At 40.1% G+C, this 26,393-nt stretch overlaps 3 protein-coding genes across 3 annotated transcripts in view; 2 read left to right on the top strand and 1 right to left on the bottom strand.

The window, feature by feature from the left end:
• Positions 1-1,344, top strand: part of mrto4 (MRT4 homolog, ribosome maturation factor) — a 286,325-nt gene extending 284,981 nt beyond the window's left edge. The window contains exon 9 of the mRNA XM_072452665.1: positions 377-1,344. Coding sequence (XP_072308766.1) covers positions 377-532 — 156 coding nt within the window. The 3' untranslated portion in view covers positions 533-1,344. The remainder of the gene's footprint in view (positions 1-376) is intronic.
• Positions 1,114-5,040, bottom strand: akr7a3 (aldo-keto reductase family 7, member A3 (aflatoxin aldehyde reductase)). The gene is made up of 7 exons (XM_072452662.1): positions 4,716-5,040; positions 3,298-3,485; positions 2,642-2,746; positions 2,443-2,539; positions 1,934-2,033; positions 1,736-1,865; positions 1,114-1,333 (listed from the first exon to the last, which is right to left on the bottom strand). The coding sequence occupies exons 1-7, from the start codon at positions 5,023-5,025 to the stop codon at positions 1,172-1,174; spliced, it is 1,092 nt and encodes a 363-aa protein (XP_072308763.1). The 5' UTR covers positions 5,026-5,040; the 3' UTR covers positions 1,114-1,171.
• A 3,292-nt stretch (positions 5,041-8,332) lies between these two features.
• The window catches only part of megf6b (multiple EGF-like-domains 6b), a 93,218-nt gene continuing 75,157 nt past the window's right edge, over positions 8,333-26,393 (top strand). The window contains exons 1-3 of the mRNA XM_072452915.1: positions 8,333-8,487; positions 11,749-11,883; positions 15,195-15,304. Coding sequence (XP_072309016.1) covers positions 8,342-8,487; positions 11,749-11,883; positions 15,195-15,304 — 391 coding nt within the window. The 5' untranslated portion in view covers positions 8,333-8,341. The remainder of the gene's footprint in view (positions 8,488-11,748; positions 11,884-15,194; positions 15,305-26,393) is intronic.

Genomic DNA, 26,393 nt, shown 5'->3' with positions numbered 1-26,393 from the left:
AGTCTAATGGGCCAATTGAATTATAGAATTGGCAAAGAAGACTGCTTTCCAAGCCAACACTGGATAGATCTAATGACAGTCTCGTTGTAATGTTGGGGGGTTGCCAACAACAACAACACTAAAGTCAAAAAGTTAAAGTAGACCCAAGTCATATTTTTACCCTTTTGTTTGTGTCTGTGATGGTTAAATATGTATTTACGGGGGTTTAAAGTGTTCGTCATCTCTCCCTGCTGTCTCTGGGTGGAATACGCAACATTTGCTGACTCAGAGAAACCCTGGCTTTAATATTTGATAATTTGAAATGTTTGTATGTGCTTTTAGTCTTATCTGGACATTAAAATCACTTCATAGACTGTCGTCTTGTTCTCTTTTCCAGAAACTACTTGGTGTCGAGATGGCAGAGTTTAAGGTGCAGATCAAATGCATGTGGAATTCTGAAACGGGTGAATTTGAGAGCTTTGGTGCAGAGGAAGAGTCTGTTCAGGAGAATGAAGAGGAAGATGATGATGAGGAAGATGATGATGCAGAGTGAGACCTCTGCAGAGACTGTTTGTCTGGTTTTGTGTTCTCGTCTGTCTGGTCAGTTCATGGACATTATACTAAATACAACCAGACTATTCTCTTTTTCCTCCGACAGTTGCAACAACTGTTTATCATGAATTTTATATTGTATGGAATAACAAACATGTTTCCATAATAGAATCGTTATTCTAATTCACTCAACAAAGCAGCACAGTCATGTAATTGAAAACTGGATATAATGTTGATGGTAATCTAACAACAAATAAAGAATACAATTTTCTCAGAAAAAATACTTTATTACCCATGTATTAGTTAATTACATCTTAATTCAATTCAATTACACATCAATTATTTACTATTTAATATTGGTAAAATACTAAATTTACTGGAAATTCTGATAAAACAAGCTAACATTGTTAACATAAGTCACAGGACCTGAGTTTCTAAAACCTACAATTGTAATACGAAATTGCAAAACTTGAAGTTTGTGATTGTTGTACACAGAGCTTTGTAAAGTCAGTTGAGACTGTAGCAGGTTAAACTCATATTTTTTTTTAATTACAAATAATTAAGGCTTTTGTGGTGAGACATGTCTAGGGTGCGTTCACACTTCACAATCCACATCAAAACAGATGAAAGTTAAGAAGTGTCAGCGGAAATAGTTTGGGCACTCGTGGGCGACTCTGCTCCAGGCCTCGTTCAAAGCGGAGACCACTCGTTCATCCAAAGGTCCTTCTTCTACTGCGTCCAAGTTCTGCTTCAGCTGCTCCATGTTGGACATCCCAATGATCACGCCGTCTCCTACATCTCCCTGGAGGAATTGGATTTATGATTAATAAACACGATACAAACAAGAACATCGGTGGGGATCATTTCTTGCTTGTATTCGATTACTTTAGAACGCTTAAGTCACATGATGAAGTGAAGCCGTTTGAGGATCCTGGTGATATACCACATTTTCAAAAAGGTGTGAGTCCTAATATAGTCCTGTTCTAATCCTGGTTTAGTCAAGTTCCAATTTGTACGTAGTTATTGTGCATGTATATAAGCAAGTAAGGTTCAGACCGGGACCAAAAAAAGTGAACGCTCCGTAACTTTAACATTCATCTTGATATTCAGTTAGATATATATCTTGATTTATTTAAGGCAAACACCTTAGAGAGATATTTCCTCAAATACGTCTAACAAGTCTTCGTTAGCTGTGTTAAAGTACCTTGAGTTGTGAATGGTGGTACATCCATCTCATGGCAGCAGATGTCAGACTGGGTTTGTCTGCTCCATAAACTTCCTCTAGAGTCTTCAGCACCTGATCTATGGCCTCAAACTGGCTCTGCTTCCAATATCTGCACAGCACATTTTAACTTTATAATTAAAACATTACATTTAGTATTCTTTTAGCGATGCGTCTTACCTGTCTCTGTACGCTGCAGCCCAATTGTTCCCAAAGAATCGTCCTTCAGGCTGAGAGCCATCTTTGTCTTGATAGTGGTATTTACCTGTCAGAAGTCCACCTGACAAGACGAGAAAACAAATTCAGTACAAAAAGTAGCATTGTGACTAAATGTATTACATGATTTGTGGGTCGGGTGGTTTTCAACCCTCGGGTCCCGCAATTTTGGTGCTCTCTGACCCGCCCCAGCCTCACCCGCACCCCTCATCGATCTATTATCAATAAACATTCTCTTATATTGCATTGTTGTGGGGTAGTCCTTGCTAGTGAAAATCAGATTAATATTTACGGACAAATGAGTCTAATGAACTGAATTTAGAGATACACATGGAGCGCAGACAGGCGAGACAGCATTATAAACTGTCCCAACCCTGCAATGAAATGATCCTTTCTTGGCCCACGAGTCAAACACAACCCATGCATTACTATTACATGTGTTATTATCCATATACTGTGTGTGTTTGTGTTACCTGCAAGAGGATTATAAGCATAGAACTTCATCCCAAAGTTTCTGAGACATGGAAACAGCTCTGTCTCCACCTGCCTCGTTGTGGCATTGTACATCCCCTAAGAATAATGAGATACCATTTTGAGAGCTTTTTTGGTCGACTAACTGATGCACGGGGCATGTCTTTGGTCCATTACATTCCTGAATAACACATGGCTCACCTGATACACTGTGGGGACAATCCAGTTGTTGTGTTTACAGATGACCACAATTTCAGCTACTTCCCACGAGGCGTAGTTTGACAAGCCGAGCTCCTTGAATTTCCCCTTTGAAAAATATGGCGTATGTTTAGTAAACTCTGATACACATGAACTCAACATTAAAGAATTAGGTTCTGAGCAGCTTTGCATCTTATTGCAAACAAAACAGTCAATTGTTCAAAATGGAAGAAATAATGAACCATAAATTGGGCATTTACTGCATTTACTGTATAGAGGAATATGATTTGATAAAAGACATAAATTCTTTCTTTGGTCTTCTAAACACTGTATGTTCACTTGCACACCAACATTTCATTATTATCTGATGTTCTTCAGATGATTTTGCTGTTTACATATCGTTCTAATAATCTTGTATAAGTGCACAGGGGATTTTGTTTCTTTATCACACTGATGATGATATTCAGATGATATAATGCGTGTTCCTAAGAAATATGCTACAAAAAGTCTGTATTTGTCATAGTTGAAGTAGATAGGTAGATTCCTGCATTTATTTTATGTCCTAAACCTATCACAATAATAATAATAAGCACAATCAACATGGATGAAGAAAACAAACTGACTAGGTGATGTTTCTTGGCACTTGCTGTAAGTCTCACCTCTTTGTGGAGGTCGTTGCAGGCCTGGAGTGTGTCCTGGATGGGGTTGTTGTGGTCAGGAGCGTGGAGGTAGAACAGGTCCACACAGTCGGTCTGCAGCCTCTGAAGAGACGTCTCCAACTGATCCCGAACGCTCTCCGGCCTCAGAGTCTTACCGTCCCACGGGTTTGCTTTGGTGGCTAGACTCACTGCAGAGGACAACGAACAGAGCATCATCAGTTAATCACATTTGAAAATAAAAAGGAGATTTAATTGTTTAATAATGTGACGTCAACACTGAATCATGGGTTTGGGGCTGAATCATGGGTTTGGGGCTGAATCATGCGTTTGGGGCTGAATCCTGCGTTTGGGGCTGAATCATGGGTTTGGGGCTGAATCATGGGTTTGGGGCTGAATCATGGGTTTGGGGCTGAATCCTGCGTTTGGGGCTGAATCATGGGTTTGGGGCTGAATCATGGGTTTGGGGCTGAATCATGCGTTTGGGGCTGAATCATGGGTTTGGGGCTGAATCCTGCGTTTGGGGCTGAATCATGGGTTTGGGGCTGAATCATGGGTTTGGGGCTGAATCCTGCGTTTGGGGCTGAATCATGCGTTTGGGGCTGAATCATGGGTTTGGGGCTGAATCATGGGTTTGGGGCTGAATCATGCGTTTGGGGCTGAATCATGCGTTTGGGGCTGAATCATGCGTTTGGGGCTGAATCATGGGTTTGGGGCTGAATCATGGGTTTGGGGCTGAATCATGGGTTTGGGGCTGAATCATGCGTTTGGGGCTGAATCATGGGTTTGGGGCTGAATCCTGCGTTTGGGGCTGAATCATGGGTTTGGGGCTGAATCATGCGTTTGGGGCTGAATCATGCGTTTGGGGCTGAATCATGCGTTTGGGGCTGAATCATGGGTTTGGGGCTGAATCATGGGTTTGGGGCTGAATCATGCGTTTGGGGCTGAATCATGCGTTTGGGGCTGAATCATGGGTTTGGGGCTGAATCATGGGTTTGGGGCTGAATCATGCGTTTGGGGCTGAATCATGCGTTTGGGGCTGAATCATGCGTTTGGGGCTGTTTAATCAGTGAACAGCCAGACCTCTGTCCATAAACACCTCTGGTGATTCATTACCACTTCCTTATTTTCCATTGTGGATGTGAAAGTGGTTGTCTCTGTATCAACAAAAGCATCAGCCCTGTAACTAACACTAACCAAAACTATTCCAGCCATTTCTAGTATTTTACAGTATGGTATAAAACGCATTTATCTGCATGGAGAATGTTCTGAAGTATGACATTTAACTTTATTTTTCCACACAGACAGTTACATACTGTGCCTTTAAATGGTTAGAAAAGTATGATATAACTCTATTTCAGAGCAGGACACAGCAGTATGTTTGTTTGTTTGTTTATTTGTTTGCTTGCTTGCTTGTTTACCTGTCTGGGGGAGCTTCATGCCTCCGATCACCGCCTCAGACTTGCCGTCTACGTACATGAGGGCTGTGTCCACTCGGCTGTGTCCTCTGCCCAGGAAAGCGTGCACCATCTCCCGGCTCTGCTCTGCGTCAGCGCGGCCGCCGAACGCCATCGTCCCGAGCAAAGTCACGGGTCTTTTCGTCGCCGCGGCGCCTTTAGACGACATGTTTCTGGCCGAGCGCACGTTCACGCACAGTTGTGGTTTGGTCAGGAGATGATTGTTCCGCAGTGTCCAGCGCACAGTCTTCACGAGCCACTGCTGCTGCTGCATGCTGCGACGAAGAGGTCAAAGGGCGACTTCAAGGGAGCGTCTCAAACTTACCGAACCGGAGTAAAAAACGAAGAAATGCGGCGCGAGACGTGTAACGAGCATGGATCTATTTCGTGAAGGTCAAGGTCGCAGGGTTGCTGGCTATGACATGTTCCTGTTTGTGCAGACTTTGGTGCTCAGGGTCAGAAAGAGCAGTGTTTACTTATCTTTTAAAAGGTTGTTGCTCTTGCTGTACCGCTTGTGTACGCTAGAGGGAAGCAAAGTATAGGGAATTGTTTTAATAACTAACTTGATGCATTGTCTCATTTATGTGGAGAGACAGCAAGGTAAATCCAGGTTTCAAGTGGCCTGTCATAACCATGTCCATAGCTCTACTTTTGAAACCCTTTGTTGTCATTTTAAAGCTGGAGATACATCATAGGCCTACAATATGCTGATAGAGACTACACGTGACCTACTTAGCCTTTAGAGCCCCAGTGTAAATATTAAAAGGTAATACATATTCACATAGCTGTTATAGGATTCCAAAAAGAGGTTTATTGATTGAATTTTCCAGTTTGGCCAGTCCCAAAATTTGAAAAAAAAAAGTTTTATAAAGTGCCAAAATTTAGACCTGAATAAAAACAAAGAAAAGAAAACCAAGCATAACACAAAAAACAAGAAGCAATAATCACTATTGTTTTCCGTATATTTATTGACTCATTTATCATTTGTCTTTTGAAAATTACAATTTCAATATTCATTTGGTGAACACGAACAATACAGACTTTTGATCACTTCTATTTTACACAAATAGTCACATTTGTTTTTCCATAATCGGAAACTTTCTCCGAGCACATGCTTTACGGACAGACCTCTCAACCACAGAGCTGATCACTGACAATTAGAAATGACTCCATCTCGATTAAACTCAGCCCTGATGCATATATAATACATATACTAAGTCAGTGATGTGAACACACAGTTGCAGAATCACTCGCTCTTAAACGGAGGTGGTGATCGATGCGTCTTTAACTCAGAACAGGTCCCATCATGGTCCAATTAGATCCTGTATATTCTTGATGTGGCTCCCTCAGTGTCCCAGGACGGGCGGCGGACTGCAGTGACCCGGGCTGCAGGGGTCATTAACACACATGTGCCCAATGAAGGCCATTGTTTGTGGAGCGGCACTGGTCAGAGCGGGAGGGTGACCTTTGACCTCTCCATCAGCTGTTTGCCCTCAGTGTCAGACAGGACTCCTGATCCGGACTCCACCGTCTTCAGTCTGAAGCTAAAGACAATAAATGAATGACAATGGGCAAATAGAGCCTAAAAGGAGCGTGCAATTTGAGTTAATAATGTGTAAATAACTCTTTCATGACTGAATTATGGCCAGGGCTGTAACAATATTGGAATTGTTGTGGTATGTCCAGTTTCAAAAGTTTCACAATATTATTTGTCCTGGGTCTGGAGCCATAGATTATGATATTCTGTTTTAAAGCAGTCGGTATGAAGTAATTACTGTTGTTACAAGTTCACTTTACAAGACTAACATGAATCCTTTGAAATATAAAAATGGTAGTGCCTATTGCAATATGCAGTAGATTTTATTTAGGCTACTGAAATAGTTTGTACCTTGAATAAGCTTTGAAGCTGTGAATAAAATTAACCTTAATTCATTGACTTGAGTAATTTATTATTGAAGTTATTGCACTTTTCAGAGTCAATTTCGGACACCATACTTTTACTTCTACTTGATTTAGTTTCTCTTCCCATGTGGATAAATCATGATCATTATATATTTTCATAAGTGACAGAGGTTTATGTCGACAACAACAAGATTTTGTGCATAATTCATGTTTATGTCCTCCAATTTCATTAACATAAAGTTATAAATCAGTTGTTATGTCCAGTTACTTTTACTTAAGTAGTTTGCTCCGTGCATCTTTTTGACTATTGAGTACTGGTAATTCCTTGCACCACTATTCTACTTTGTACTTTTACATGTGTATTTTGATGTACCATTACACAATACTTGAGTGTGACTACATCCTCCTCTGTCAATTCATAAAACACCACTTGGATTCATAGTGACCACAGATATTGGGCAGTCAAATTATCATCATATCATCATCAATACATCATCATACCTTTCTACTGCCTATATTACTGGACAAAGAACCTTAAAAGTACTTTATATAATCACGTTTATGCGCTTTGGTTGTCAACTACTGCAAGTTACTTTGACACGCGTAAAACAGACAGATTTTAGGGAATGCAAAGCTTATCTCGACTCATCCTGGAAGACATTATCTGGGTTTTTTTTAATCGCCTGCACGTTTCCTCTTTTGGCCGCGCACTTGGACAACAGCGGCGTGCGTCTGCTGCGCGTCTGGAGTGCGTCTGCTGCGCGTCTGGAGTGCGTCTGGAGTGCGTCTGCTGCGCGTCTGGAGTGCGTCTGCTGCGCGTCTGGAGTGCGTCTGCTGCGCGTCTGGAGTGCGTCTGGAGTGCGTCTGCAGCGCGTCTGGAGTGCGTCTGCTGCGCGTCTGGAGTGCGTCTGCTGCGCGTCTGGAGTGCGTCTGCTGCGCGTCTGGAGTGCGTCTGGAGTGCGTCTGCAGCGCGTCTGGAGTGCGTCTGCTGCGCGTCTGGAGTGCGTCTGGAGTGCGTCTGGAGTGCGTCTGCAGCGCGTCTGGAGTGCGTCTGCTGCGCGTCTGGAGTGCGTCTGGAGTGCGTCTGCTGCGCGTCTGGAGTGCGTCTGCTGCGCGTCTGGAGTGCGTCTGCTGCGCGTCTGGAGTGCGTCTGGAGTGCGTCTGCAGCGCGTCTGGAGTGCGTCTGCTGCGCGTCTGGAGTGCGTCTGGAGTGCGTCTGCAGCGCGTCTGGAGTGCGTCTGCTGCGCGTCTGGAGTGCGTCTGGAGTGCGTCTGCAGCGCGTCTGGAGTGCGTCTGCTGCGCGTCTGGAGTGCGTCTGGAGTGCGTCTGTTGCGCGTCTGGAGTGCGTCTGCTGCGCGTCTGGAGTGCGTTTCTGGGATTGTGGCTGTGAATAGTAAAACGGAGCATCCCCCCCTCCCACCACCAGCACCAGCACCAGCACCATCCGCATTACCACGTGAATGGTGGAGGCAGGACGCGCGCTGATCACTCGTGCGTCCGCCGCGGAGCAGAAGCGTGCGTCAAACCGCTGCGTAACCGGCGCGATTTCTTCATCGTTTCTGATGTTCGGCTCCGGAACGTGATGGTCGTTGTGCGTGCGTGGTAAAGGAGCAGAGCGCGTGACGTTTTCGGTGTGATTTTCTTTGTTAATTTCATCAGAATCCGGGCTGAACTCCGGAGTCTGACTGATGCTTGAGCTCGCAACAGGTTTTTGGAGAGAAGACGCAGAGAAGATGGATAGTTTTTTCCTTTTTTCTTTTTGTTTGATAGGATTTATTAAAGACATTGACGCGTTTCATTATGGCACGACTAACCACAACCTGCAACCATACATGTAAGTCACTTTTGAGTTTATGTGACACTTTTATTCTAGTTTGGATCATTTTATTCACTTTTACGCATGGAATTTCGGCAGTTAGTTCTGATTACATTCATTTGTAATTATAAATCGGCCCTAAGAGTGACTTTTAATCATAGCTTCCCCAAATACCGTTTATAAGTAATAACTAAGAGTCATTTCTTATACTTTAAACTTGAGAAGCATTTTTTAAGTACAGTATACTCTTTTACTTGAGTACAGTTTTTGGTCATTTAACCCACCTCTGTTTATATGTCTGTATCCAGTAATATCATTGAAGTCATAATTGCAGTTTTTATAGTAGTAGTAGTAATCGTAGTAGTAGTTTATAAGTAGTATTAGTACCGGTAATAGCTGCAGTAGAATGAAAGTAATAGTGGCAGCAGCTCATGTTTTAGGTTTTAGTTGTAGAAGTAGTGGTACAAGTTGTTATAGAAGTAAAACAAATGGGATTATTAGCAAGACGTAACTAGTAATCCGTTCCTGTAAGTCATGTGGTGGACCGTTACTATAATAAACTCAAGCAGGAGCAGATCTTTAACACTCTATGTTTTTCTTTCACGACTAATTCGTTCCAACACTGACTGAAACGCACTGTTATAGTATTATTTATTTCAATTTTTTCTCATTAAGCTGTTTTACAATGTTCTCCAGTTGCAGTCTTCTCTTTTCCCTAAGCTTTATCTACTAATAATCATGATGCTGGTGTTTAGAGATGTGTCGTCCTTTGGTTTGATCCATGCTCTACATCTTTATGCCGTGTTCCTGCAGCGTTACCAAAGGAGAAACTGTGGGATCCAGTTGCACTTTGGCACCTGTGGACACTTAAGGCAGGAACATCTCTAAAGGCACTTGCTTTACAGGAAAACATACGTTAGACGGATTTTTAGAGCTGGAGGTTCCAGTACTGATAAAATGTAATATCAGGTCAAATGTAATATCAGGTATGCTGTTGTGGATGAAAAGGATGTCACTAGAAGCATTACCTGTTAGTTATTTTGTCTTAGTCGGCCACAGTTTTATTCTCCAACTAATTATTTGATCAGGATTGTAATTATTTATATGGACCGCAGCAAAAAGGTGAATGAATGGAGTGAGTGAGCGGGAGTTTTGGGTGTGAATCGCAAGTTTAATCTGCCTTTTGACTTAGAAGATGCTGCTTACTAGATCCTATTAGTTTTGAGAGCTTTTGCCTTCGCCACGAGCCGCCCACTTTGAGTTAATTATTAGATGTGCAGGTCATGTCTTAAGTTGACCAAGAATTTCTTTGGTCAACTACTGCCCTAGAAATCACACCTGTCAATCAAAAGAGTTTTATTTTTTTCATTTGAATTTTGTTTGGGCTGTGGACAGACAGAAAAGTAGGCCTTCTGTTCATGACGTCCTGGAGTAAGAGGAAACTCATGTTTTAGAGTGGAAGGTTAGCGTTCGATCCCAGCTCCACCGTGAACTCTTCCCTATGTGTAATTGTCAGAGCTGTATTGGCCTTTACTCCTTAAGTAGATTAATTGGTCGATGGTGTCTTAATCGACCAACCTTTCTCTTAGTTGACTAATTATTTATGAGGTTTTATATGGACATAATGGATGAATGACGGGGTGAGAGCTGCAAATCTGGGGATAAATGATGAGTTTATTCTGTCTTTTTACAAATTTGCAGTTTACAAGTTTTGTCTGTGAGCTAATGAACTTCTGGGGGGATACGACGTGCTCAGAGAACCTCAGTGGTCTTGAAATCTTTGGGCACCACACTTCACTGATGCACGGATCATGTCTTTAGCTTCAGATTTTGTTGTCAACTCCAGCCCTGATGTGGCGTGTGAATAGGTGGTGGTGAGAGAGGTGTGACAATGCACACATATTTTCATCACAGTAAAAGAAAGGGCTTTGAGGCGTATTAAGTTTGGGATAGGCCTATTTGTTGACAGTTTAAGTTTTTAATCCACTGTCTGGAAAACTGTGGCTACTTTTACGACGCTTTTATAAGAATCGAACCAACTCATCTGAAGTGTCTTGATTCATAAGTGCCACCTTTTCCATGACAGGTCCAGATCATCCATTGTTCATGTCCATGTTTGTGGTTCATTTTGCCTGTTGGGAGCTTATAGCTTAAGTTGCAGGTAGCATCTTGCTCTGCTCAGCTCCTTAAGTAACACGAGGTGAGAGGAATTCCCCCAGAGTCTTTAAAATACCAGAGTCAGACATCGTACGGCACTTTACTGTAACCACAGCTCAGGTATCGCTTCTACATGTGTTATACTGTTCGCACCTGACAGTTCCTCTCAGCATCGACCCTGCGTAAGTCTTCACAGCACGACATCTCGTGCAGGCAGGGCGGCTGTAAAGTGTCTTGTATAGTGAAGCCTTGGGGGAAATGACAGGAACAGGAAATAAGGGAATAGTTAGTATGATGTCTCGACAATACATACATATGACATAGTGGTAAGTGCTCCCTTTCAGCAATACTGTAATGTGCTTTCTGTGTGGAGGCGGCAGGGTCGAGGAGAGGCTTGATACTCGATACCATTTCGATACCACAATGATATAATAGTACGGTATTCGGCCACTCCTGAACAAATGAGGGAGTACACCGACCTATTCCAGAAAGTCAGATTTTGTCCTATTTATACACTATTTGAAGTATTGATGCATATTCAAGTGAGTATCTATTCGATACTTGTTTCAATACCTTTAGTTTCTGGGATTTTGATTTCTTTAAACCATTGGGTACTCTATTGTATTCAAAAGAGGGTTGTTGTAGAGGATTTTAGGTTGATATTTGATACACTAAAAAGTGCAAATGTCAGCCCGATATTTTGGCCAATTTCTAATTAACAGTTCCAAAAATGTTTTTTTCAAGTTAAGATATTTTGACTTTTTCCATTTTGAGGCAGCTGCAGGTGTTCTGGGGGGAAACATTTAACCTGGATAAACATGCCTAGATGACAGAGGGATTACATCGACTTTTTGACAAATGATTTCCAAGCAAACTACTGTCGGATATGTCAGATTTAGCAGAATATGGCAGTATTTAAAAAAAAACAATAACTTTTTCAAACTTTTGTATGTGATATTGTTACATGGTTTTGGTCTGTGTACTGTATGTGACCCTCTCTCACGTACATTAAGTAAATAGATCCTGGTAAGTCATGCTAAAGGTCAATAGCAATGGCCCTGGTTCATTTGTGAAACCTTCTTGACATTATTTTGACAGAGTTTCCTTGTTTTTGTGTTACAGGCCCAACGTGTGTGTGGAGCGAGAGGTGACGCTGGTCGCTCAGAGGCAGCCGTGTGTTCAAGCCTTCACTCGAATGGTCAAAGTGTGGAAGCAGGGCTGCACGGGACAGTCCTGGTGCATGGGATACGAGCGCAGGTGAGGCCAGATGTTAGGCTTTATGTCAGTCTCTCAGATGGGGGCAGGAGCATTTGTGTTCCTTATCCTTTGTGTTCCTTTATAACATTTCATTTTCATTTATTTGAACCAAGTCAGTATAAAAAAATAGCTAATTCAACTGACCCTTTTCCTCCTGAAACTCACAGTAGCTTATAGAATGTTGTGAAGATGTGATGATATATATGGGTCCTCAAGTCAAAACCTTCAGGTTCAGAAGGGTCAGGTCAATAACTCAGTTTCCAGAGTCAACATTTTCCAAAGCATTCCCAAAATATGCATCATACTAGCCAGGACCCATTCATATCTGCCTTTTGATATGAAAAGGTTTAATATCGCTTATAGAGCTTTACCTGTATTCCTTTATCACACATGAATGCTTTCCCTCTGGTAGACAAAGTGAACACAACATCAGTATTTACTCTTCTCTACATTCGAGTTATCGTTTTTTTGCAAGACGTGACAAAAAGAGCCAACTGCCACCATATTGGTTCTATGTATATATTATATATTGGTATTCTAAACTCCAAAGGAAACATCAGAATCAGAAAAGGTTTATTGCCATTGTCATTGAACAAAGTTTGCAAACACAGGAACTTGTTTCAGCGTTAAGGTGCAACATAAAACAATGAATATTAAAATAATAATAATAGCAACATTATTTAAAACAAAATTAAATAAAGCATGCATTAATTAAGAATTTACTAATAAAGTATGTACACAAAAATGTACACACAAATGTACTCAAAGATTGTCGGAAATAGTGCAAAAAATGAAGAATGCGTGAATAGTATTGGTTGAATAATTGTTCAAGTGGCAGGTGTTAAGTGTTCATAAGTGTTCAAACATGCATTAAAGTCTCAAAATATCAGTGTTACATTAATTTTAGATGATTGAGGTTTAAGTCTCAGTCAATAGAATAGTAAGCACTGTCGCCCATGTCAAGGCTCCATCCTCCAGGGAGGTACTCACACACTCAACATAACTGACTGAAGAGATGGGTCTCTGCACGCTGGACAGAGGTCACACACTCATCTAGTTGAAGAATGGGTAAAATGCAGATGCAAAATTCCTTGTTAATAGCTTACTATACACTATAAACAAATCCTGCACTTCTGTTTCTTTATAAGGATTTTACTCAACATTATAGGCTGTTACTGCAGTGGTTCCTCACACTTTTTGTCTCGAGTGCCCCCTAATCATTTTCTCACACTCTGAATAAACCCTAACTCGAGAAGTGATTCTATAAATAATGACTAACAGTCTACTGTGACTGATTACTAGTGTATCCCAAGGATATAAAATGTACTGCACAGAATATTTTATAGTCAAATACAGTTCCAAAAAAACAAAAAACATTTTCAAACTTGTTCTGTTTTCATACAATAATCTACTTTATTCTGAACTCTGGGGATGAGCAGCCAGTATTGGTGCCTCCTCGTCAGGACCCTGGCCCCACAGTTCAGAATGTGCTGTAGCGTCTGCAGGCTCCTGACAAGAAGGCCATTGCAGTATTCCAATCCAATCTGGAGGAGACAAAGACAATGATCAGTTTTTCATTGTCTGATTGTGAAAAGGAGGGGCGGAGTTTGGCAATGTTTTTGAGGTGGACGAATGTGGAGTGCAAAACAAGGCGTTTATGTGTGAACATTTACAAAATTGCACATCTTAGGGACATATAAATCTGAAAAATGTATAGGTCTTAACCAGGTCTAAATTATACATATACACAAAATAGACATAAAGCAAAAGTATGTTTTTTCCCATTTAGATAGTAGCAAAAAAGTATCAAACCCTGTGAAGATGGTTTTCCCCGTAGGGCCTCACCTTGGCTCACATACCCCAGGGGTCCTGGTACCTGGCTCTGGTAGAGACTGAACCAAACTGTGCTGTTGTTTATGACCTGTTCAGGCCTTTCCCACAGAACTGGACACAAACACATCTGTCCTCACCTGCAGGGCTGTGTCACATCAAGCTCTCCTTTAATCAATGCTTTTGTCTTGGTCATGTACCAACGACAGGACGTGATCTCTGCTTTAATTGCACCTTTTAACTCAGATCTCTTCTCATAGTTTTATCCCAGACCTCTCATACAGATAAGTGCAAGGTGTCGCCCGACTTGACCACCGTCACCACTAATTTGCCCCAAAGTCGTCCTCCACGTTCCTTTGAAGCGCTGGTGTAGCATCTACGCTAACGTTTTAGTCAGTGTCTTCTCACCAAAGTCTCTCAAACTTTCACAGTAGAGAGAAAGTCAAAAAAGACAAAAGACCACAATTAGCCCCTGTAAACGAACGTGTTTCTACAATGTGTATAAGCAGAGAGAGGGTTTGCCAATCTCACTTTTTGGAACAGCTTCAACGTCTGGGAAAATAAAAATGTTGCTATAGCTGGGAAAAAGATGAGGAATAAAATCAAGAATATTACAATCCATACAATGCGTGTACTAAGGTTATCTTTTATTTTACATATAATTTCACAAAGCACCCTCGATTTAAAATATGACAAGGAAATGGTTAATCTGCATTGCATTCTTCAGTACGGCCCTTTGTGTCTCTTACAAAGTTATAAAAATGACCATTTGTGGGCAAAGCAACAAATTACTGGTATAAAAGTTTGTCAATTTTAGGGCTGCACAATTTTGACAGTAATTGTGATTATTACATTTTTAAAGGATGGGTTAGTGTTAAGTGTTTATTGGCATACGAGAAACATGAATAACACAAATGTAAATTAGAATAATTAGAATAATTAAAAGAGGGTGGGAGGGAGGGGCACGAAGTCACGAATGCTGATGTGTGTGAGCTGGATGCTTAAATACTGTAGCTGCAGGAAGGGACGTGAAAGGGGTGTGGTCCTGCGCTCGAATTTAAGATAACAAACTGAGAGAAAACTGAAATATAAACTGATTCCATGCATTTCTTAACATGTTTTTAGAGATTTAAACTAAAGGTGCAACAAGCTTTTGTCCATAAAAAGACCGGATCTTTAGTTATTTGCAGAGGACATTCTATGATCTAAATAACTGCAGCCTTTGCGATTTGATAAATGTGCCAACTCAAATTACGATTACGATATATTCTGCAGGGCTGTTATTCATTTTAGCAACTTTAACATAATCTAATATATAATATGAATTGAATCTCAGTTAGAGACCCATTGTTCGTACAGAAGAGTGTATTGGCCTGCTCCATGATGTGCATAAATATGTGATACTGTCTCCACTCCACGTCGACCATATGCACATCAAAGACTACCTCATATATCACACAGACTCTTTGTGTTCTTCACAGGACGGCGTACTACACGGCCTACAAACAGGTGTACACACAGGACTACCAGACGGTGTACAAGTGCTGCACAGGATGGTCCCAGCTCAACGGAGAAGCGGGCTGCCTGTATCGTAAGTTACATTTTAACCATACTAACAATGCAACTGTCAAGAACCGGTTCTACATGAAAGCCAACTCTGTTATATGTAAACTGAGACTACTCAAGTGCAATTCCATGAAATATTATGTTTATTTTGGTCTGCCATTATTTTTCTTGCGTGAGAAGGGAAACTTTCTACTTCTGCTGCCTGGTTTTTGACTCAGGGTTCAATCATATTAAACTAGTCGTTCTGCGAGTCAGTCAAATGTAACACGGAGCAGACGAGCCACTGAAAGGCTCCGCTGTGAATGAGCCGCTGAGAATGAGCCGCTGTGAATGAGCCGCTGAGAATGAGCCGCTGAGAATGAGCCGCTGTGAATGAGCCGCTGTGAATGAGCCGCTGTGAATGAGCCGCTGTGAATGAGCCGCTGTGAATGAGCCGCTGTGAATGAGCCGCTGTGAATGAGCCGCTGTGAATGAGCCGCTGTGAATGAGCCGCTGTGAATGAGCCGCTGTGAATGAGCCGCTGTGACTGGTCAATAATATGAAATGCCTTTTCTTAAGCCAAACGGTGGTGTGTCCTCAGAAGCTCAGCAGGAGAAACCCACAGCTCTTTCCTGGCACTGACCCCTAAATGAGAGTTTTTTTTATCCAGAGGTCATAGGTCATCTCCTCAACAGATGTTATCAGTCAGTGCCAGTTTGCCTTTGTTTAACAGGTCCCTGAGATCCAGACGTGAACAAAGAGAAAGAAACTCTACTGGATGATGAAGTGTGTTGGCATTTGTAAACTGATTGGAGCCGAGTCAAGTCGTGTTTCAAAAGACACTTAGGATCTGAGGAGGATTCAAGGGTCGGCTGAGTAGCTGTCATTAGGGCTTTTCTCCAAAAGGGAGCACTAAGTAGTAGATGTAGTAAATGGAGGAGATCCCTGCACTTTTCCTGGCCATGTCCTTAATCCAACTCGGCAAAAAACAACATATGCAACAGTTTAAAATTAGCTTCAATTAATCTTGGTAAGAGTAGTTTTGACTGGTTTGGTCATGTTTAGGAAGCATTCACACCTGTCATTGGTCGGTCCTGATGTGGACTTTGTTTAGTCCTGATCTATTTCAGGTTTACTTTCAGGTTTAGTCCTGGTTTAGTCCCAATTTTTGGGACTGTTTAAGTGTGACAGCACGCTAAATTTAATCTGGAAGTCTTGCAATTTTTGTGATTTCAACAATCTCTTGAGAAACCATCTTGCCTGTCTCCACTGACCAATCAGAGTGCAGCTTTGTATGTTTGATTTCAACTGTTGAGTAAAATAAGTCCAACAAGAACTGGTTGGTTGGTGATATTTTTTTTTTTTTATCATCCCAATGACTATATTCATGCAATTTTATGGCTGAAATATATGATCTAAAACACATTAAATGTGCCAGAAATGAACAGTAAAATGAATCACTAAATAACACCCAATTGAAAGGGAGCATTGCATGTTTGTTTTCTTTTATATATTATATTATTTAGATGCCTTTTAAATAAATGATACACTCAATAGTCAAATTTAGTATACTTCCAAAACAGCAAAAGCAATGCATCCTTTTTTCAATACGTCTTCCACCTCTATCAACGAGTAAGATACTTTTCTTGAATATCCTGCCAGCATCCTCTATAAGCTTTTTGTTTTCGTGTGCAGAGATCTATGATGGACACAGTTGATGCCAGCAGCTGATGGTGGGGTTCCTGGGCATAGATTCACATCACTGAGAACAGAGGCTTTGATGGGATTTCACACAGATTGATCCTGATCACATAGTCCACATACCATCACAGCCCCTGGCAAAGACTCTCTCTTGTACACAAGCGTCCTTTGTCCAAAATATGCTCTCTCCACCTGTTTGTATGGCCGCATTTATTAGACTAGACAAACAGAATCTTCAGTGATTATTTTAATTACTTCAAATTGTTTACAGCATGGGTAAACCAAGTGTATGAATGCTGCATATGTATTAGACATAAACACAATAATGTCCTGTTTTCAGTCTTTTGCTATTTTCATACTTCACTTCATCAAAATTGTAACTAAACTGAGACAGAACCCAGAAGGAGACACACACGTTTTTTGTTTTTTCTTCCAGTGACTTAATATTGAACTGTAATGTAAGAAAATCATCAATTTGCATTTTGGTCTTTGTAAACTGCAATATTGGCATCGTAATAGAAACGACTTCCTGTTTAAAACCGCCTCTTCATCATGACATTTCACTGTAACAAAGAGCGGATCGTCATTTATGTGTTTTTATTTTAGAAAAGTGGCCTACATGTGTTACTGAAGTCTTCATTTATTGAGTGATGTGGGCGGGGATAGGGGGTAGATTAAAACTGGAATTTTCTGACCACTTCAACCTCACCTGTATAGGACAAAACAGGATTAACTCAAAGATTCAAAATACAACTTGGAGTAGACTAATAATGAGGAAACACCATTGGAACAAGGTTAAAAGCTTGTTAAAGTTGCTAATTTTGCATAATATTTCTCCTTTAACTTGGCCTAAAACAGGACTAGCATGAGACCAAACCAAGCCTGGATCAGGACTAAACCAGGATCAAACCAGGACCAAGACTGAACACAGGTTTAATCGAATAATTAGTACCGTCTTCTGTCTTCTTTACATATGTTGCTGCCCAAAACGTACCTCATAATTTGAAAAAACATTACATTATCCATTTAGCTGTGAGATCTCTTGAGTGCACCTGTCATTCTGCGATAACTCATGTTTGAAATAAGCGTTTGCTCATACCTGACCCTCACACAAACACCCCTGAGTGCGTTTCCTGGTCGCTGCCCAGTGGTTCCCCTCTCATCCCCAAACTGCGCTCATCTCCCCGGCTCTCGGCTCTTCCCTTTCATCTGAGTAACCCAAGACACCGCTGCACTTTGGGACCAGACAAACTAATCGCCCCTTTCTCCGCGTCCCATTCACCGCGGGATAAAAGAGCGCTCACAGTTCTATCGATGCCTCGACGTGGCCAAACCGTCTGCACTGTACCTCTGTCAGCGCGGCGTAATCTATGGGCCTGTTTTCAGCCAGATTTACGGCCGGCAACTTCAGCTTTATTCGAGGCACAGTTTGCACAAATCCGGGGGTTTTGAGAAAGACTGGAATGCTTTGTGAAAGTGATTTAGCATTTAGTTGGTTTTTGTTCCGCCGTGTTTCTCTCTCTCTGTGTGTGTGTGTTCCATAACAAAAAAGTTCAGAGCTTGGGTAATTAGGCTAATGACTCGCAGTTATTTTGGGGGCAGTGGAAGTAAAAGGCTTGATAACAAACAAAGTGGCTGTCAAAATGCATTGATCTTTTCCATTGTGGACCAGACAGTTTGACTCAGTGTCTCAGATCGTGTTTGGTCCGGGGAAGTTTGAAACCGGCTGTTTGTCTAATTGTCTTAAATGGAACGTATGCAATTCGTTCTCACATTAGAAAATGGTTGATTGTCTGATAGCATTTAGTGATAGGGATGAGCTAGAGCATCATTTTTATTAGACATTATATCTGGACAAACACTGGCGACATATGCAAATATTTATTGGCAGTATTATCATAAACAATGAGTATTAGTCATAGAAAAGCTGATTCATTAGGACTGTTTTATTGCTTTTGTTTTTTAGTTCACATTTTACTAAGCAAATGTAGAACTAAAGGGAAAAAAATTAATTCTACAACCATCCAAATGCCATTTCCGATACAAGAATTTTCACACACTTATATTTGATTATATTTGAATGCAGTGTTTAAAAGTATGCAGTACTTCTTTGTGGTTTCCAGTGGTTCTGAAACTGTTCACACCAATTAATAAGATAATATTTGGCTTTCTGAGTACAACCAGAACTAAACACAGACTCTATTGGGCCTAAATGGGCAAAAGCAGGTCTAAAAACAGACTAGACCATGGATATGGACGTGCTAAATAATGAATAACCCAAAAGAGGGCACAAACATGAAGAGAGTTGTCTCTGAATAAAACAAATACTCGAAACAGAGGTCCCGAGTACCACCTAAAGGAACCCGTACCACAGTTTGAGAACATTGGCGCATGATAATCTTCCAAACAAGGGTATATTATATTACAAGTTAAATTTAGGCAACTTTGTAGTCAATTTTACCTATTTTTTGCTATACTTTAACCTCAACCAATACATTTACAGCCACCTTACGTTATCAAGAGAATGCTCTGTCTTCAGGTATATTATATTACAGAAGTGAGTCCATAGCAGTAAAGAGTAGGTCAAATGTGTACAAAGTGAATTCAGCAAACGCATTCAAAGAGTTTCATTTCACCTTTGCCACCGACGGCAGTGGAAGTTCATTCGTGGCATCTTTAAATGGAGTCTCTGGAAAAATGCCATGAGTGCATTTAGACTCGGCTCCAAGTGAACAGCTCTTGACAAAGTGTTGGCGACTTCCTCTACTTCAGCCCGGGAGCTCTTCTCTGCTGTGTCCCACCACAGCGGGACGCACAGAAACAATAAAGCTTCATGACAACAGTTTCCTCAGTTTGTCCTCTTTGTCAGGGCTTGAATAGACGACTGGTGCCGTCTTTGTGGTTTAGCACAGACTGAGTGGAGGAAATGATCCACTGACCGTCCATGGGTGGTCTGTGAGGGTCCTGATGTCGGAGCTTATGGGGGCAAACGGCAGCGAGCGGCCAAACAAAGGGATGTAGATGCAGGAGTGAAGAGCACATTTAACTTACAGGATGAATCAGTGTCGTTGTCTGAGGCGTTTGGATTTGGATGCATAATTGAAGAGAATTGGCAAAGCTTTTGTTGCTGTTTTAGTTACTTGGAATTGGAATTTGGAAAGATTATTTGGTTAATCGATAATTGTGATTAATCCGTTTGCAATGTAATTATTAAAACTAAATATGAATAATTATGAGAATCATAGTCAGCAACAATTGGTATTTTCACTACAATATATACCCATAAAAGTTAAACTATTGCAGAGCATCAGAGCAGAGCCACTGAAGAAAGGCTTGTGAAAGAAAGAAAATGTATGATTTTTTTATTCATCATTTTTGTGAATAATAATAAATTCTGATGTTTCTTCCCACAATAATCGTAGCACTAACATTTGATGTTGTGATTTCTCATGCTACAGTAAATTGCAAGAACTAAAATAATAATAATTGGGTTGATGATCTACTGAACACTGTGAAGTAGATCATCAAGTAATCAAGTTGTGATACTTCTTTTCACAATAATTGTAAGACAAATATTTGGTATTCATTCAGGTTGCAGGTCAGCCTCGTGAGACCTGTTGGCCTCTGAGTAAGACAATAGCTATGTGTACATTTACCAAAGCTAAATATGTCTATCACCTCGTGCTCTCTTCAGTTATTTGTTTAATTATAAGTATTATTGGGAGTAAAACCTCTTCAAGTCTTATTTTCTACCTGTGACACCAAACATTTGAAAACAATATGTTACATACATTTATTGTTTAATCACAAACAACCAAGATACAAGTTTTTTTTTTAAACTATGAGCATGATTTTAACTAATCTCGTTGCTGCAATTATCTCGTGCCCACAAAAGATTATAACAAAACAGCAACTATAATAAAACATAGTATTACATTGCTGGAAAAATTAAACTACAACATTCCATGCCCTCATTTCCAAAGCTCATTCCCATTCCTCTGACAGAAGTGATGATTTGTTCCTTCAAAAGAAGAGCACATACCTGTAATGAGGCCTGTGTGTGTTCATTTGGATGGATGAAATGCTTTGACTTTCTATTACATCATTGAATTCCTTTGACATTCATTAACTTTTCTGTTGGATTTGGTGGCCACCTTGTGTCCATATATATTATTATAGATATTATTATAGATATTATTGCATTACCTAGAGCGTTATTGTATGGCATTAAACTTGTCCATCATGAAAATCAACTATAACAACAAAACACATTAAAAACATTATGAAAAGTGTTGTAATTATGAGCTATTATTGATACTAAAAGAAAATCACATTAAAAGGAAAAAGTGTGACTTTTCCGGAACAGTTTTAAAAAGATCTTTATCAGAACTAGAATAATACATAGTAACATCAAGAAAGTACTGTGATGTAGTGTTGAACATTATATATTCATGGATTTCATAACTATTTAGTTTAAATTGTTAATCACTATGGCAACCGTCCTAATTTCTCAACATTCGGAAACCCATGGATTGTCTAAAGAAAAGAGCATTCTAGTATCAAAATTGGTATCGAGAATCAAGTCTTTTCCTTGATATTTTAATACTGTGACGGGCTCGCCTCTCCACAGAGCTGACCTGTAACTTTGGCTGCTTGCCTAAATAGAGATACATAAGTTTACTGTGGATTTTTCAAGGCAAAGCAATAACATCTCCTGCTCCAGAAGTGACATGGTGCCCCTTTTCTGTAGCAGAGATGTCACAATATCAAATATATCACACTTTAAAGTCACAATTATTGTGAGAAGAAACATCACCATTGTTGGCACGGTGACCAAACAACAGTCACATTCATAAATGACTTTCTTTCTCAGGTCTAGCTTTCTGAAATCAAACTTTCTGAATAAAACAGTGATGCTTTTTACAAATAAACAGCCAAAAACAACCAAGTACTTAACTGAAATTACTCTCTGTTGCTGCCTACAATTCTCACAATTATTATTATTTTGATTTAGTTTTTTATTAGTTCTTATGGTTATGTTATGACCATAGACCGTAGAAATTACTCTTAACAAAAGATCTGCACAATTCTTTATCCAGATCATTCATCACTTTAACTCAAAATCTGTATCTGTACTTTTACTTCAGTAACAGTACTTCTTCCACCGCTGTTGGAAAAGAGAAATGTGACATAAAGTTAAACCATTTTGCTGGAAGTTTTTTGGTTTGAATCCCATCACAACAGGATAAAGAGATAACAAACATAAACCTTCACATGTTTGTACTGTCTATGATCGTGACCTATAATCGTGATTATCGATTCACAAAGTCTGAAGTTACTTTGCTCCTTTCAGAAAGTCACACCTGCTTCTGTTTTTGACTTTTTCTCAGCTTTCCCCTAATCCTGTCCATGGGGCGTCTTTGTGGTGTTTGTGGTGACAGGAGTGAGACTGTGCCACGCTGCGTGCCACATTAAGGAATGATTATGGGGAAGATTAAGCAGCACGAGGGGTTCGAAAATGCTCTGGTTTTATGGCAAAAGTTTGTCTGAGAAAGAGGAATGTACGTGCCGCCGCTGTCACGTAACAACGGAGGTTTATTCCAAAGCGCTTTAGTGCAATTACAAAGATCTTACCACAAGTGGAAATGTTATTGTCTGGGAAGTTGTCATTGGAACATGTTCCAGGGTGTTTCATCATTTAGTCTTTGTTAGCGTGTGAACTCAAGGTTTTCTCCAAAGTCGGTGCAAATCTTAAAGACATGACACAAAAATACAACATTCTGGCAAACATACCTAACTCAAGACTGCAGAGAAGTAGCACATACTTTTTGTGATTGCATGCTAAAATGTATATCTTCTAAGGCCAAATTCAGTGTCACTTGTCTGAAATTTTATACCACAAAGTTTTAGCAAAATAATGAACATTTATGTCACATTTCATATTTACAATAGTGATGGATGAAGAACTCGGTTTTGTTACTTAAGTAAAAGTACAGAAACAAAATACATGCTCAATAAAAGCACATAAGAAATCTACAAAGCAAAAGTTTTCCCATTTATAAATATCCTTTAAGAATAAAAAGTATTTTAAACTGAATTTGACTACTGTCAAAGCGTTAAATTGAGTGATTTCGATAAAGAATTGTGTAGATCTTTGGTTAACAGAAGCAATTCCATGAAATTTCTAAACGTTTCTTGTGAATTTTATATTTATGCAGAATGTAATTATTAACGTCTTATAAATAATCCCTTAAACCTTATGGACTTTCTTCTTTTCAGTCCAGTTACCGGCTCTCAAATGTAAAAAGTAAAGAAAAAAGTACAGTACTTTTACTTTTGTACTTTCCACCACTGATTTACCCGCCATTCCAAGCTATTACCCAGGACTTCCATGTGTATTTGACCCTTGCCTCCAGCCTCACTCAGATTGTGTGTGAATGCTAATCCCGTCTGTCTCGGCCTCTCAGTTCTGGCGGCAGGAGCGCGTCCCCTGTGTGTGTTGTTGGTCCAGTGGTGAGCAGGTGTCAGGAGCGGCTGACAGGGGCTGTTTGGACTGTCACTCTGTGGAGTCGGCCGCTGAGAGAGCTGTGCTAAATTACTGCGGCTCTTCTGTAATTATGGAGACGGCCCGTGTCCTTCTCTGATGTGTCTGAATCTGAACCTCTGACACCAAATACTCCAACTAATCCACTTTATAGTGAGGAGGCTTCAGGAAAGGTTCAGTGTGGATACATGTGATAAGTGTCAATGTGGATAGAGTGTTGTGTCTTGTGTTTGTCATCTGCTTGTAATACCTGTAATTTCATTGTTTCATTTTTGATTCTATTTTTTATTTTGTATTTGACCCAAATACCCTCGCTGATGCAACCCACGACCTATATTCAGACGATTCAGATGAAATGATTGTTGGCGTTGGCTTTCTTTGTGAATAAAGCATCTGGACACTGTTTTAGAAGACATTTCATCTTCCATCTGAAAGTCATTTTCAATCTGATGGAAATGGTTTGAGCTGCTAGCATATATATTTTGGAAAGCAGATATGACCATCGACTACCTTACGATAAGTATTTGTAATTCTCTAAACTAAACCAGTATTATAAGACTCGACTCGATCTAAATTACATATCACATACAAACCGTAATATCACCTGATGTATCTGGACCACAGATTTAGAGCATTTGAAATAGACCATCAGTAGCGAAGTCTGAAATGTATATGTTAAGTTGGATGAGGCGTCTCTGCCAAGTGACACAACCTCGTTTTTAACAATCAGATGCGTATTTTGGGCGAAGCGAATTACACAGCTCCGAAAGTGCAGCTGGAGCCGAGACGAGTGCTTAGGGACCGTCATCAAATGTGCAGCCGGAGCCGAGACGAGTGCTTAGGGACCGTCATCAAGTAGAAAAACCAAAAAGAAATGGAACGTCAAATAGAGCGGTACAATTTGAATAACACATAAAATACACCATAATGGACGCCACAGCAACTTTTATTTTTCCGAGTGTAATGACAATTAATATGTAAATGAGACTCATCTGATTGATGATGATATGGAAGAAAGTTGTGAATAAGGCCATCTGACTTTGTGTTGATTAATTTGTTCAACAATTATTTTTATTTGCAAGTTTTATTTAAAGATTTTTTTTAAAAAAGTGTTTAAAAGTTAACTTGTTAAGAGTTTTCTTTAATAGAATGTTTACAAATACATTTAAATAAATGATCGTGTTATATCAATGGAAAATATTGATTGTTAGTCACTTTCGTGTTTTGCTATGCAATTATGAAATTGCTATACACATTTCGAAAAATTAACGGATTGTTTAGCAGCATCGCTATACAAGTGAAAATCCTTAATCTGAGCCCTGCATAATATAAATACCCCATCTTTGGTTGTACAACTATTGATACTTGCTCCATGCAGACTTTGAAAAACACTATATTATACCCGAAAGCAGTTTTTGAGCTTTATTAGACTTATTAAGTAAGTACATTCCATGTCGCGGACCCCAATGACAGGCGTCAGTCATGAACCTGTCATCACCACCTGTCTGTTTAAGAAGTGCTAAACAACAGGCCTCCTCTAAACAGCTGTGGCACATTCACACGCTGGCAATATGCTGAGTTCAAGTGCTCAGCAGAAAGTCAGACAAAGCCTTTTCTGCTGATTTAGGACTTCAAAAGGTTGTTGTTATTTTTGCACTTTGACATCTAAATTACACATTCAAAAGCTCGAATTGATTCTCCTCGTGTCTGGGCGAGTTTCCTCCGGGCGTTCTGCTTACTCCCACTTGCACCATGGGTAAAATGGTCCCTTGAAGTGTGGGTCGAATGCAGAGGACAGATGTCTCCTCCCAAATAAAAAAAAAGGGCTAACCTTGACCTTTAAATGTGGAGAAGAAGTCAGACCTTTATGAAAGCAAGTCCAAGTCCTCAGATGTTTGCAGCGAACACAATACTAGATCCTAGAAGATATTTTAAAACCATCCCATGTACTTCTCTAATCTCATGTCTGTCTTTTTGAGAGACATGAGACAATTAAACATGGACCATCCAGGAACCACATACCACAGACGAGGACAGATAAAAACGACCTGTCCCACCCACATGTCCATTACAAGCATGTGCAGACTTTTACATGATGAAGGTGTCATGACAAATGTGACTGTAAAGTGAGATTTATTGTCTTTTTTAACAGGATTTAATGTTCCCCTCTGGAATGCCAATACTTTCTAGTCATAACGGCCTCAGTTTGACTTAGAGTTATGGGACCGGGGCTGTTCTCATCACTGTCTCGCAGACGCTTGCCTCAGATAAGAGTTCAAATGAAAATGAGTCCATTATTGTGATTATTGTGAGAAGAATACATTTAACCAGAGAGTGATACATTTAACCATTCAGAAAGGTCTAACCGTTTTCTGCCTTTTGACACAAGACATATTTACAATCATATCTTAGGTTGTGTTTTCTGACGTTCAAAGTATTTGGAACACTTTCTGGGAGAGTGTGTAGAGATACTGTGATGTGGGACTTGTATCTGGATGGATTTCATTATAAAAATCCGGTTTGAGTTGATTCAGGATTAATGTATAAACTTTTCATTACCTTTATAATCGGTGATGTATTTTGTTGTGATCAGATCAATTCCATCTAAAGTCAGTGGTTTGAGAATCAGTGGTGCAACGTTACTTTACTTAAGTACATTTTACATTTTGGATACTTTTTACTTTTACTTCACTACATTTGAGCGCAGGTATTTGTACTTTCTACTCCACTACATCTTTTAACTAGACTGACAATTAAAGTACTTTTCTGTAGGTTTGAGATGCCTGAAATGGCAGATTTAAAGTAAAAGACAACAATGTATAAGTAGAAATTACTAAATAAATGAAGTTATTGATTCACTTAGTTCCTTTGACCAAAATCCAGCACTATT

This window comes from Eucyclogobius newberryi, unplaced genomic scaffold (assembly GCF_026437365.1).
Source record: "Eucyclogobius newberryi isolate DKJ021-1_F unplaced genomic scaffold, fEucNew1.0.hap1 SCAF_19, whole genome shotgun sequence".
NCBI lineage: Eukaryota > Metazoa > Chordata > Actinopteri > Gobiiformes > Gobiidae > Eucyclogobius > Eucyclogobius newberryi.
This window is presented reverse-complemented; position numbering and strand designations above follow the sequence as displayed.

Bases quoted from the DNA above. Each gene is read 5' to 3' on its own strand.
- akr7a3 (XM_072452662.1), bottom strand. From the start codon at position 5,025: ATGCAGCAGCAGCAGTGGCTCGTGAAGACTGTGCGCTGGACACTGCGG. The intron at 3,486-4,715 runs GTAAACAAGCAA...TGTCCTCTGCAG, and splicing joins CATGAAGCTCCCCCAGACAG to TGAGTCTAGCCACCAAAGCA. The intron at 2,747-3,297 runs GTGAGACTTACA...TATTTTTCAAAG, and splicing joins GCAACGACCTCCACAAAGAG to GGGAAATTCAAGGAGCTCGG.